The sequence below is a fragment of the Phodopus roborovskii genome, unplaced genomic scaffold, assembly GCF_943737965.1.
Source record: "Phodopus roborovskii unplaced genomic scaffold, PHOROB, whole genome shotgun sequence".
In the NCBI taxonomy this organism is placed as follows: domain Eukaryota; kingdom Metazoa; phylum Chordata; class Mammalia; order Rodentia; family Cricetidae; genus Phodopus; species Phodopus roborovskii.
Window position 1 is genome coordinate 2,583,989 of NW_026126603.1, and position 15,012 is coordinate 2,599,000.

The 15,012-nt window shown below is 42.8% G+C and overlaps 1 protein-coding gene across 3 annotated transcripts in view; it reads left to right on the forward strand.

The window, feature by feature from the left end:
- Positions 1-15,012, forward strand: part of Frmd4a (FERM domain containing 4A) — a 590,169-nt gene that overhangs the window by 249,018 nt on the left and 326,139 nt on the right. Inside the window, exon 1 of one of the 3 annotated variants that reach the window (XM_051205870.1) lies at positions 14,730-14,823. The exons of the other annotated variants lie outside the window; for them this stretch is intronic. Coding sequence (XP_051061827.1) covers positions 14,758-14,823 — 66 coding nt within the window. The 5' untranslated portion in view covers positions 14,730-14,757. Of the gene's footprint in view, positions 1-14,729; positions 14,824-15,012 lie in introns of those variants that run through there. 3 annotated transcript variants of the gene reach the window in all.

Below are 15,012 nucleotides of genomic sequence, written 5' to 3' on the forward strand. Positions count from 1 at the left end.
GGATGGGAGAGGTAAGAGATTAGTCATGGAAAAGAGGTCAATCATATGTCAGATAGATGAGAAGGGCAGAGGCAAAACTCAGCAGGAAGCCAGTGGACAGGGCATAAAAGTGGTGGGTGGAAGAAAGACGAGTTCTATAGATAAATCAGGCAATAGAAGCCTATTACTACACATGAACATATACTCAGATATTTTCTTGGAGTGCCACCTTTATATCCACCCAGACCACATCAAATTTTATAATTGCTTTAGAAATAATGTGGGGCATAAGACTAACATTTTCATTTTAAAAAGTCTCTTAGAAATATGTTTGCATTCGGTCCTCAGCAAGCTCATGGCAGGTTGTCATAATTTTGATGAAGAAAATCTTTTTTATTTCTATCTAAACAGGAAGAATGGTTGGATGCTACATGTAAAACAAACAAAAAACCATGCTTTCAGTTTCCCATGTCTATCCTACCTGTCTATCCTTTCTAGAAGTCTTGAACAGTTCTCCATAGTCTGACAAACATCCCATTGGACTTCCATACAGGTGGGGAATGGGTTCCATAGCCCTCTTAGGTGGCTGTCCTCTGCCTGGATTCAAGTCATTTGCGTGAACAGTTGCTATCCCACTGCCCAAATCAACGAGACAAGGTGGGGAGAGTTGGCACACATTTGGTACAGATACAACCATTGTAGATGACCTAGTTCTTGGTCTGTGATTAGACTTGATAAATCCATGGATGTGTAAACCACAGATATGGAGGCAAACTATATATAGGGATTTTACTATGGGATTTTAGAGGCTGGTTTCTTCATTATATAGGGGAATATTTTGGGTTTTATCTGGTTTTCAAATGAAGTCATTTTTAGACTATATGGTTTGTGTTCAAGACAGAGCACAAAACCCACATAATAAATCTCCACCAAGTGAAAAGTGAAAGTGGCCACCCATGTCCAAAGAATTCAGGACACCCAAACAAACATTCCCTGTCACCATCTCCCTCCCTCTGTAACTGTAGACCTGTTCTTGCTTCTAACTGAATAGTGATTGCTGGTTTTGAACATCATGTAAATATGAACATATAGCACTTACATTTTATACTCAGAAGCACATTTCTAAGGTGTTTCTCTCTCTCTCTCTCTCTCTCTCTCTCTCTCTCTCTCTGTATGTATTTGTGTGGTCTTCATGAATATTTGTATGTACATTTCATGTGTGTGGTCACATGTGTTTGTGAAAATGTGTGTGTCAGCAAGCAATACGTGTGTATGTGGAGGCCTGAAGTTGGCATCAGGTGTCCCCCTCTTATTGAAGGAAGCTCTCTAGATGAGTCCTGAGCTAGCCAACTCCAGCTAGTCTAACTAGTCAGCTTGACTCTGCCTTCTGCTTGCTGGGATTACAGGCGGCAGCCATGCCTGCCTGGCATTTTACATGGGCTCCTGGGTCCAAACTGATCCTCATGCTTGCACAGGGAGTGCTTTGACCACTGAGCATTCTGTCCCCCAGCCATATTGTTAACTCTTGTTTAACAGTGCCGTTCAGATACAAAGACTAGATCGGGTTTCCATTTTGCTGCAGAAAGCAAGTGAATGCATAATGGACAGAAGACAGTCAGCTAGGGCTTTCACAATAATGTTGATGTGCAAAGTGAAAATAGGAAATATTGGAATAGGCAACAAAGGCAGGTTTTTGGAGATCATCCTAAGAAATAGTGGGGAAAAAGTGAGAAGGAAGCATGTTAGGCAGCCTCAGAAGCGGGGGGGGGGGGCAGATGGAGCTCTGTTGTATTGGAGAAAGCAGAAGTGCTCCAATAGCCCAGTTTTAGCACAAAAAAAAAAAAAAGGAAGGAAGGAAGGAAGGAAGGAAGGAAGGAAGGAAGGAAGGAAGGAAGGAAGGAAGAAAGGAAGGAAGGAAGGGAAAAAAAAAGAAAAGAAAGCCCAGTGTCTACTCTGGGACTTTTTCAGTGAACACCATGTCACTATTTCCAGAGCTTCCTTATAATAGAACTAGTCATCTCACCTTCCCAAGAGGAATCCATGTAGTTTTTCTTATTAAGAAGTAGAACCTTCTCCAGCTACAAAGGCCTGGCACCTGCTACTTTGCAAGCCTGTCTGCTGGTGGGTAATAGACATCTTCTCCTGTGTGCTGTCTGTCAACTACTTTCCCATTGACACCTTGTTCATATGAACACCTGTGCAACTGAAGGCTGAAGCCCCCACACCCACAGTGGTACTAAGCTCAGGCTCCCTGGAAGGGACCTTACTGGCTCTGGGGAATGCATCTGCAGCCTGGTCAAGTGCAACCTGAGCTAGTCTGGGTGTCGAGGAATCCAGTTGCATTACCAGGGAGTAACTATGAGTGAGCCCTCTACCTGGGCATCCAAGTCTTTATTCTGGTCACCAGCCTCATGTGCGGCCTTTTGCCAACAGACCAAACCAGGCCAAATTTCCCCAGGGGGCCTGCTCCCTGACCACAAAACACAGCCAGTCTCTCCTGCCTGTTGCCCTCCTCCCATGCTGTGTTCTTGTGCTCTAACATCCACTCCAGCTAAATTCCTTTTGTCCCGTTCTTGAAGCTCTCCATTGCACAATGGGCATGCTATTAGGATTATTGAAAAGATGAATACCAAACATTTTCCAGTGCTCCTCCCCCTTGGCCCTGCCACACACTCTTTTCAAGCAGCTCTGCCACCCCACAAGAACTCTCTGTTTCATTCCATGGATGAATGGTCTCCCCTCGTGGCCGGGAGCAAGTGATGGCTCACAAAACTACAGTGTGGTATCATGTGAGCCCAGAACATAGATAGATATACACATAGATAAAAAGAAATACTAAGCTTGGAAGGCTATTGTGAGGGTTAACTAAATTTATATTTTAGGGACTGAGAAGGTGAATCAGTCTATAAAGTACTTACCTTGCAAGAATGAAGATCTGAGTTCAGGACCCAGAACTCATATTTTTAAAAAAAATTGAATGATCTGGGGCTGTAGTTCAATGGTTAGAGCACTTGCCTCTCATACATGAGGCCCTAAGTTTAATGGCAAGGAATAAAACTACATATGTGATAATGTATGCTTGGAATAGTACTGGAAAGATAAAAGCAGGTGAGTAGCCAGCCTAGCCTGTTTGGCAAGTTCCAGGCCAGTGAAAGACTGGGAAAAGATCACCATCTTGTTCTTGTTCACTAGGATTATGTGTTCATTATGTAAGCACTCTACAAACTGCTTACACATGTATATGCACCCACACGCGCACACACACACACACACACACACACACACACACACACACACACACCTTTCATGTACACCACATACACTATAATATATAAACTTATAACCAGTGGCTAAAGTTTAGATAGAAGATAGATAGGTGGATGGATGCATGGATGGATGGATGGATGGAGAAAGTCATTCATTCATACATAGATTATTGTAGAGAGACATTAGAGAGATAAGTGGACTACATAGATATGTAGATGGTAGCTGGTACTCAGATAAATACAGCTTGTGGATAGAACAACCAATAAGATTTTACTTAGAAATTAGAAATACAAACTTAAAGATGTGAAGCCAACTTCCTCTCTAGCACATGCAGCAGACTATATAACACCTTCCTCAAAGAATATTATGAAACAGCACTATGAATAAATAATCTAAATACAGCTTGCTTCCTGCAGAAGAGTTTTCTAGGCTTTCATGACCCTAAGCATTTCCAGCTGCAGGATTAATAGCCTGGTGCTTGCAGAACATGGCAAAAATCACTAAAACCTCAGTTCATATTCAATAGAAAACAGCAAGTTGTGTAAATATTTAATGTGTTTAATTATATTATATTAATTAAATCAATTATTTAGTGTCTTGGCTGCTATTCTGTAATGATTTTTGCATGTCCAGGAAATTAATGATGACCATACTGTCCCTTGTAGAAAATATGTTTCAGTCATGTCCTGCTGTTTGGTGCTATGGTTTGTCCAAATACTGTTGTGACCCTGAGAATAAAAGGAAGCTGACACGATTTGCAAGAGGAATAAAAAGACTCTGGTAATAAATTTAATGAGGCTCCAGGGTCAGCCTGACTAATAAAAGACATTGGTAATGAGTCTCCATTCAACCTAGTCCTAGAGAAATCTGCAGACTTTGAAGTCATAGGGGTTCTTGCATATCTTAGAACATGGTGGAAAGTCTGAGGGTCTTTGTTGGCTATAGTGCTATCATGTAGGAGATTAGTTTCCAGTTTGGTGAGTTAAGCTTGGCTAGCTGACAACAGTTATCAGTTCCATACATTCCACATATGATCAGCTGTAATGGTCCCAAGTCATTCAGGATTCAAGTTTGCCATGAATTGGTTATGTCTCCTCAAGCCCTAAAGGGAAATTTTACTAAGGGGAGTATGTTTGAATGACTCACCCTTTGTGCTTGCTTAGTGTGGTTCTAATTTTCCATTCACCCTACCAGGTGTATTGTGGGTAGATAACACAGAAATGCATAAGGCAACCATTAATATGGGTTTTATTAAGTTGCTTTTAAATGTGCACTTTGCTGTGTAGATGGTTTTAGCATCTTTGTGTTAACTACTCACTTATACCCATTATTGCCATATTTATGGGACACAGCTGGATCCATTTGACTCATGGGAATCTTGGTTTAGAAAAGAGAATTTGTGGGCTGAGATGTAGCCTGCTTGGTAGCACATTTGCCCAGCGTGCACAAAGTGCTAGGTTTACTCTCCAGTATAGCGTAACAACAGTCCCGGTGGTACGCTACCATAATCCCCAGCCCTCAGTGAATGGAGGCAGGAAAATGGCAAGTTTTCCATAGCCAGAGTGAGAGTTTAAATTCAATCTATGTTGCATTTGTACGAGGGGAAGTTATTAAAAAATCAGCATTGTGGCTAATTTCATTTTTTTTGTCATATTTTTTGTCCATACTGCCCAAGATTCAAAAGTTACCATTAGGCTATGTGGCCAGCTTGAGAATTCTGAGAGTCAAATGCTTTTTAATACCATGGGTGTGTACATTGGCACAAACTCCATGGGGAATCAGGTTGAAATTTATTTATTTTTAATATACGCATGGCTTTTGAATTGGCAGTTCCATTTTGAGACAACTACCTCAAAGACACATTTGTGCTTGTGCAAATTCCATTCTTCTTTTTACTATTTTTGAATAAATACACATGCTTCTATATCCACATATGCAATTTTTCTTTGTTTTTTCCTTTGTGTCTTTCACATCATGCTTCCCAATCCCACCTGCCCCCCAAAAAGAAAAGAAAACACTAAAATTTAAGAGAAGTGTGGGGGAGGGAGGGAAATCTCATCATGGAGTCATACAGTAAACCCTTTTACCCATACATTTTTTTACAGACAGCTCTGGGTTCACAGGACTGACCCCCACCCCACCCCACCCTGTTCCTGTGCTCCCTGCAGATCACAGATGGGATGGATGTTGGGTTGGGCCAATACATAACCCTGGTTCTGGGCCTGAGTAGTTGCAGGCTTGGTCAACCCACCAGGTCTCCCCTGTCTTCACCACCAGGGTGAGCTCTCCTGCATTGTCCTGGCTACTTCACCCCTTGCAGTGCTGAGCAAGAAGCAGGGGCAGTTCTCCTGCTTTCATGTCCTTCGGGGCCAGCTCTACTGTGTTGCCCAGTGAGGTATAGGGACCACTCTCCAGAGTCCTGCAGCTGATGAGGGGCAGGGACAGCTCTCCCTCTCGTCTCGGGTGTTGATGGGTAGGTGGAGCATCTCTCTCTCCCATCCATGCTGCCACCCAACAGATGAGTAATGGGGACAGCTCTCCCCACATACTTACTTTTAAATCTAGATTCTGCATATGCTTCTGCAATAGTTGTCTTTCTGTGGCTAGCTTATTTTGTGTAACACAGTGACTTCCAATTCTGTCCATTTCCTTGCAAAGGTCATCATTTCATTTTTATTTATGGCCGATCTCAGACACTTGTCCCTCACCTGCTTGGCATCAGAATCCTCACTATCCTGTTTGTTACCTAAATATAGGCAACAGTTTCTATGGAGATGAATTCACCCCAGTTTAATCCTGAGCTCTGTGTTTCCAAATAGACTAGCTGGCCAGTTAGTTCCTGGTACCTACCTGTTTCCACCATTTGACCTGTCTGCTAGTACTATGTATAGAGACATGAGCCACCATGCCTGGCTTTTGCATGGGTTCTGGGGATCCAAAGTCATATCCTCACACTTATGCAGTGAGTGCTTTATCTGCTAATGAATATTTTTAAATACTGTTCTTAAGTACAATTCACAAATAATAGGCTCTGAAGTTATAGCTCAGTGGTAGAAACTTGTCTGGCATATTGGCATTTCAAAAGCTCTGAGATGGATCACTAACATTTAAAAATAATCACAGATAGCACAGAATGTTTACAACATATTTCTAAGCTATTGACTTAATTCTGTCATGTAAACAAGAAGGAAAAGAACATTAACCTATCACCAAATAACATTTATTACAATGTGTACGTATGCATGTGTAGAGGCCATGCAGTGGATCGGTTAATCACCAGGAATACAAGGACTACAAAAGTTAATCCTCCCCTTGTCAGGGACTCAGCTCATCCTGGGACATTGCTGCTGGTATACTGCTGTTCTTACAACATAACTCATCCCTAGGGATACTTCAGCAGAGCACAGGATGGCCACTCCTTGATCTTCATGACAGCTGCCTTCCCCCAGAAAGTCTGGAAGCAGTGAAAAACTGCAGGGCCACAATCCACACCCACTGTCCACCACCACACCCTTGTCACTTGCTGCCAGGGCACTCTGCCCATCATTTTCCCTCAGCTATCTGTCTGCCATCGCCTTCTTTATCTCTTGTTGGGAAGGCAGCAACCTTGGGCTGGACTCGTGATGAAAGGTGAGAGAGGATTCAGGATGGGACAAAATATGGTGTGTGTGTGTGTGTGTGTGTGTGTGCATGGGCGCACACACACACACACACACACACACACACATTTGAGTAGATGAGGGAAGTGTGAATCTCCACATTCTTTTCCGTCTTTGCAAACTTTGCTTGTTATTTCTGAATGAACCTCATATGCAGAAGACATTAATAACCAATATGTGCATCTGTGATAGAAAGAAATGGTATCCACCCTTCTCCATAGTGTTTCTGGGAAGCCTTGGGTTTCAATGGCAAGAGCTCCTTGTTATCATTTGAGCATTTTTTTTTTCATTTGGTCCCTAGGATCTCTCATTAAAGGCAGTCTAGGAAGCCATACACTGCACCTGTCTTTGCCAGGTATGCATCAAAATGTCTTTGTTACAACAGAGTGCATACTGTCCTACTGCCCATGCTACAGAGACACAAGCTGGGCCCAACATTCAGCTAGGCAGGCTGGTCACACATGGATTCAGAATCCAAGTGGGCTCTCGCTGTTGCTGGATTTCTGAGCTGGCCCCTTGCATCTCACAGCTGATCTTCACAACTGGGAGAGTGTACAGCCAGCTAAAGAATGACTATGGGGGCCGTGGAGCTGGCTCTGGAACAAAGGCCTTGATGCACAAGCATAAGGACCAACATTCTGATCTCCTGAGCACACATAAAAGCCCAGCAGACATACAGGCTACCCTTAATCCTGAAACTCATGGTGCAGAGACAGGATTCCTGAGGTAAGCTGGCTAGATAGAATTCTTGAATTGGTGCACTCAAGGTTTAGTGAAGGGCCCTGTCCCATTAAATAAAGTGGAGCACGCACACACACACACACACACACACACACACACACACACACACCCTGTTAAACAAGGCACTATTGCTGTGGAAGCATTAAGAGATGTTGCCCATTGTACGTAAGTCACCATAGGAAATAGACACATGTCTAAGTCTAGATTACTTCAAATAAATGGTGCTTATTTTGGGATGCTGTCTTACCACCAGAAAGTTAGGGTTAGGATTAGAGTTTGGGTTGGTGTTAGGGTTATAGGTTCTTTTTGGCAAGGACAGAGAGCAACCCAGGTCACTGAAAATACCCAAAGCAGAGAAGGTGTAGCCAGAGTAACCATCCCATACCTCAGGCACCCACCGCTTCTCTCTTAAGATTAGCAATGAATACTTTACCCTGAATACCACATTCAGTCAAAATCACCCAGAAGGTAAGGAAACCATAAATCCTGAGTGTCTGTAGAAAAGTCAGTACGTGTCTGTAGAAGAATCTGTGTCACATACATGACATACATTTGCATACATTTGAATTCTAGAAAGCAAGATGCCTTTAGAAAGTCTGAACAGATCTGAAACAATTGGGATATATATATATAATGTTCCATTGCTCTTGCCTGTGTAAGTGGAGGCCAAGGATAGACTTCAGTGTCTTCCTCAGTCACGCTCCACTTTATTTAATGGGACAGGGCCCTTCACTGGTGGTGAACTCAGAAGACACTCAGGCATCTTCCACCCCAGTGACACAGCACGTGAGAGGCAACAAGTCCAAAAGAAGACCAGATGGGCTATTGTATATTCCTCTCCATCAGCACCCAGGGCACCACAGCCAGTGCCTGATACTAACTAATATCACTGTACTTTTCATAGTCATGGCATTCATTCTTGTAAGGGGACAGAGGCTTGTGGGTACAGGAGATGAGTCTGCAAGCAGAGTCAGGGGACAAGTAGAGGAATGCCCCCTTTGTGATTGTCAGAGAAGCCATGAAAATCAAATATGCAGTGTGAATGGTGAAGACAAGGTTGACTGTGTAAGTCAGCTGATAGCCACAGTTGGGGCGTGAGGACAGGCACCAAGAGATCCCTAAAGCCTGGTATCCAGCCAGTGCCAGCCTGCAGAGTCCTATAGACACAACCTTTAAATTAACATGTTTGTCCTCACAGAGAAGGCCAGAGCAGACAGGCTAGCCTTTATAACCTACTCAGACAGACAGCTGTCTGTATGGCTATGAGAAGGGAGCTGTTTTACTAAATCATAATATTTCTAGAAATCACTCACTGTCTGGATGTAAGGTGACATGGAAGTTGGACAGGCAAGCCACTACCAGGCTATTTTATTAGTCTCCTTTATGTGTGTCATGGAGGGCTTTCCCATCCTACCACAATTATAGATGGATAATTATAGATATTTAAGATATGAGATTTATTGGGGGATTGCGTGTGAAAGAGAGAGAGATTACACAAGCTAGCTAATCTAACCAGTATTTCATTTTATTAATATTTTATTTTGATAGGGTTTGTGTAACACTAGTCTTCCAACTTACTATGTAATTAAGGCTCTCTTTCTTGATCCTCCAATGTACTTCCAAAGTACTGGAGTTGCAGGTGTATGTTACCATGCCCAGATCGCTCTCTAAAGGTCTCTCTCTCTCTCTCTCTCTCTCTCTCTCTCTCTCTCTCTCTCTGTGTGTGTGTGTGTGTGTGTGTATGAAAGAGTGTGTGTGTGTGTATGTGTGTGTGCTCTTTAATCAGAAAGATGGAGACTTAAGGTTGACCCCTCAGTCGACTTTAAGTGCAGCATTGTTAATTGTGACTACACTGCTGACTTTAGGTCCTCAGAACTTCTTTACCCACTCAGCCAATGCTTTGTCCCTCTGACCATTATCACCTCCCTACATCACCCTCCCCAACACCTAAAATCCACCATTCTACTCTCTCCTTCTATGAGACTGTTTGAGATTCCTCATGTAAGTGAGCCCATGCTGGGCTTGTCTTTATGTATCTGTTTTGTTTCCATCAATCAGCCTAATGGCCTCCAGATTTGAAGAAAGGATGATTTCTTCAATAAGCAGTGCTGGGGAAGATTGGGTATCTTCTTGTAAAAGAATGAAATCTCACACCATTTGCAAAAATCTGCTCAAACTGGATTAATGGCTTCACTTTTTTAGGGTTTAACTGTAGTATATTCCAAGTATGTGAGTCAAATTTAAGTAATCAAGATAAAAACCAGTGAGTTTACTTACTAAAAAAATATTATTTTTTTTTGCTCAATAATTGGATTCAATTACTACTGACATTCATCAGTCCAGGCATAAGATGGTTTACTAGGTTATTATATTTTGGACACATACACATTCTGATCCATCCTGCAGGAATCTGACCCACTGTTTTATACTTGATCTTCAAATAAGTGATCTTGAATAGAAAAATCACTGCTCTTGGATGTACAGAAAGATGTTTCTAGTTAAATGTGTTTGTATTCCACTGCCTAGTGCCTAGGACATGAACACAGTTGTCCTTAATAGAGTTGATTTGCTAGGAGTTGAAGTGTGGCTGATTGAATGGGATAACTTCAGCTCTATACAGCATTTAAAGTGGATGGTTATTCCTGGGAGTGGAAAACAAAGCAAACAAACCAACAACAGCAACAAAAACAGATATTTCTAGAAGGCTGATTTTTTTCAGTCCTAGAAAGAAGGACCAAGACCAGCATAATGTCTAAATACAGAAAGCAGCTAATTCTTTCTATCCTCCCCAAATTGACATTTTGTTTGTCTGAGCAGCAAAATATTATAAGCCCATGGAAGATGTTCCATATCATAAGAAGAAGAGCTGAACATTCGAAAGTCAAAAAGAAGCAAAATTTTAGAGGTCAGGGAAACTGTTCAGCCAGTGATGTGCTTTGCCACCACATAGACAGGAGAACCTCTGTTCAACCTTCATCATCAGCCCAAGAAGCAGTGGACAAAGGTGGGGCACTAGGGCAGTCCTCCCACCTCTCTGATATCCCATGCTTGTAGTTTACAGCATCCCTCATGAAGGTCTCCCATGAATAATATCCATAACTGTTACCTGCTTCCTATTTGTACACCAGGCAATTTCTTCTGGTCAATTTCGCCCTTTTAGAAACTATAGCAGAAACAGCCCCACTAGAATCAGGGGGCATGACCCAGAGGGTAAAGTCACCTGCCACCAAGCCTGATGACACATGTTCAATCCCAGAAACCCATATGGTAGGAGAGAACCAAGCTGTCAAATTGTCCTCTGACCTTCACACGTGTGCCATGTGTCATACATGCCATGTGCCACAGCCTGAATGCACCCCAATCACATACAAACATATTCCCTTGAGACTTGTTTCTTAGGTCTTGCTTTAGACCTTGCTCCAGAATACTCACCACTTGCATGCCTGGGCCGCAGAGGTGCTTATACCTTAATGTCTGCTGTTTCTTTCAAGCCCAAACAACAGTAGAAAACAGCCAAGAAAAGCCATTGCTGAGACTGGTTTCTGACTCCTTAAATGGGGAATATTAAATATTAAAAATAATTGGTTCATTTAAGCCAATTATTTTCCACCAGGTAACCACTGGTTTATTCCAGAAAGAGGGCTGATGAAATAAAGTAGGATGCCTTTTGTGAATAAAAAATACTTTGGAGGGCCAGAGAGAGATGGTTTAGTTATCCAAGTGTTTGCTGTGCAAACATAGGAACCTGAGTTCCATCTCTAGAACCCACATACAAATGCTAGGCATTGGAGGCAAGGGCTTGTGATTGCAGAACTGAAGAGATGGAGGATCCCTGTGACTCGCCAGCCACCCAGGTAGCCTGGTTGGCGATTTCCAGTCCAGTTAGAAGCCCTGCCTTAAAACAAACAAGTAAACAACAAGAACAGTGAACAATTTCTGAAGAACAATCCTCGAGATTCAAGATTGACTTCTGGCCTCTACACACACACACACACACACACACACACAACTGGACACACATGTGTACCCCATATATATGCACACATGCACAGATGCACACACATGCACGCATACACACACACATAACTAGGTAAATAAAGAGTACTTCTTCCCAATTTAATTCATAGAAGAATGGGCAGATCAAAACTTGATTTGAACACCCCCTGAGATTTTTGGGAGACAAGAATAATATTCCATTTAGTATACACTTGTCTTCCCTAACAGTCTTCTAGCGGCGTGGCCAGTATGCCCACATCATTGACTTCATCCCTGAGAGACTCCTGGCTTCTTGAGTGCCTTCCAGGCAATAATAGTTTTTAACCTTGGGAACTCTATGAGGAAAAGTAGAGCTACAGTCAACAAAAGATGGTCAACAAGATGGCGCTTTGTGGCAAGAAGTCATCTGCACTGAGTCTTAGTTGCTAATGTGGCTCTAGCTACAGAATCAGTGTCAGAGGCTGCCAGCACATTAGCAGATAGGAAGGTCTGGGAAGCCATTCCCCTGTCAGGGAAATATGTTTTCTGTACAGTCTCAGCTATTGAAGCTGCCCATCACGGCACCCCCCCCCCCCCCCCCCTCCTCTGACGCCACCTCTTAACAAGAGACACCTGTTGTGGCAGTGGTTCTCCTTCCCCCACTAGGGGCTCAAAAGCAGATGCAGAACTGTAACAGGCCAGACCTCTACATGAAACTGATGACAGACTGTCAAGCTAAGCAAGTTTGACAGACCTTCAAACTGCTTTTAAAACAATTTTAAGCTTTTTATCAGGGTTTTCTTTCTTGTGAAAGGGTGACTTTATTTCATGGTGGCTCTGTTTAAATTACACACACTGAATCTGTCTACCTCTGTCTCTGAGAAAATGAGGATTTGCATGGAAGCTAAACCCAGGAGTTTTGCTGTTCTTTTAGAGCCCTGGGGTAGAAGGGAAAATATGTTGTAGAGTGTGGGCCTCTTGTACTTCTGCTCCCTTCTCCACTTCACGCGGGTTACCCTCTCTGACACGGGTGTTGACTAGTGCTTCCACTCTTTGGAATCGAGACTAGACTTTTCAAGTGATGACTTGTGTGGTAACTAGCAGACTGTCATCTTTCTACACTGAGGCTGTCTGTTAGTACAGTCACAGCACAAACTCTACAACCAATATTCTTGGGAAGTTTTCTCAGTTGTGATAACTTGCCCAAAGTGATGTTATTTCTTTGGATATATGATTTCAGCCTTAAAAGAGAAAAAAATTCTAGGCTGTGGAGGTGGCTCAGTGGATAAGGTACGTGCTGCACAAGTGTGAGGACCAGAGTTCAAATCCCCGAAGCCACATAAAAGTGTGTCAGGCATGTTGGCCTGTCCATAATTCTGGTACAGAGGAAGCAGAAACAGAAAATTCCCAGGGGAAGCTAGCTAGTTAGACTAGCCAAAATATCAAACAATGAAAGACCCTGCCTCAGTAAAAAGTGAGGAGCAATCAAGGAAGACACCCAACATCAACACTGAACCTCCACATACATATGCACACAGAAACATGTACAGCTGTACACATACATACAAACACACATCACACATGCACACCACACATGCATACATTGGCAAAAAGAAGAAAATTCTAACATATTCTTGAGGATGTTAGGCTGTGTGAATAAGCCAGTTACCAAAAGCCAAATACAGTATGTCCATTATAGGGGTATCCCTAGACAAGTAGGATGCAGAATAAGCAGGATGTAGGACTGTGGATAAGAGAGGCAGGGAAAGAGAAGTGGAGAGGCATGAAGAATTAGTGTTTCATGGCACTGTGGTTCCATTTTACAGAATCAATTTCCAGAGTTGACTTAGCAATACTTCAGCCCACAGCTGTACAGCTAATAATTGCATGGTTATGAGCAGAGCATGATGGAACATCACTGAATCCACAATCCACACTTACCATAGTTGAGATGAAACTGAAGAGATGGGGTGGAATGGAGGGAGAGACAGGACTTGATAATCGCCAACCTAGCAGAAAGAAAATAAAATAAGAATCTCCAGGTTCAGTACTATCTCAAGAAATAACATGGGACATGAGCAATAGAGGAAGACACCCAACATAGTCCTCTAGTCTCCCCACACATGCATGCTTACACATGTGTGCACGTGTATATGCAACACCACACACACACACACACACACACACACACACACACACACACACACACACGCACACACCACTACAAAAAGAAATTAAAGCAGCACATCTGTGCCATGTGTATTTTATTGCAACTTTTAAAATGCTTGCCTGAATAGAAAGGAGTCAAACTGTGGAAACAGAAAAGGATTTCCAAAGTTTCATGAATATTCTACCTGGCAGATGTTGAAGGAGTAGATGCAGAGATTAAGTCTAATTCTGAGATGTTTATCTACCCTTGCATGGTGGGGGTGTAGAATGAGTGGGGAAGATCGTATGGGATCTAATAATATTCTGGGGAAAAATTTAGTATCCTCCAACTTTCATTTCCTTGTTTTCCACAAGACTGTTTCTCTGTCGTGGTGCACAGAACAAGGTCTGATGCGTCCTTCACAAAGAACCATTGATGGCGTGTCTGTGTGAATTGGCCCGGCATTGGTCACAGCCAAGTTCTGCAGGACCCACTGCCCCCTTTCGACAATACGCTCCACTGTGTGTAGCCATTTATGAAAGGTCAGAAATGAACTGAGAAATGGCTGGAGTCAAAAACATGTGGCCCTATAAATATCAGAGTCAGACAGCTTCACGCATTTTCCCAGTCTTGTTTCTGCCCCATCTAGCTGTCTTCGCATTCATCTGCTGCCGAGATTCCTTGCATTTAGGGAGCATTTCACATTGTGAAATTCTTCAGAGGAGGCTGCCTTCTTCACCTGGTGACCTTTGTGCCCTGCCTGGTAGCGTAGAATTGTTAATAGAGTTTGGGTTTTTAAAATCCTTTATAGTATCTTCTAGGGAGCCCTGGCAGCCTGTTCTGCAATGCTCTGTTTTATTTTAAGAGTTTCCACTTCTCACTAGCGGCAACTTTGCCTGGTAACTGACTTTGGCACCAAGGGTGTTCAGTGAGCCGAAGGGTTTGCAGCTTGCTGGTGGGGTCTAAGAGCAAATTGGGACATTGACCATGACTTTGGCTGCCAGACTGGATGACTTTGAGATGACACTGGAACACCTGCTCAAGGATGTGTTTGTAAGTAAAGCTTTTCATTTCCATGTACAAAGATTGTCCCTGCCATCCCAAATAACCTAGGAATTGTGTCCCCACAGTAGCTGAAGTTTCTAGCTTGTAATTGTCCCATTTACACACAACTTTGTTATGTCTTACTAATGTGCTATGGGGGAAGCTGGAGGGGGGGTGAGTTATTGTTTCTAGATGACT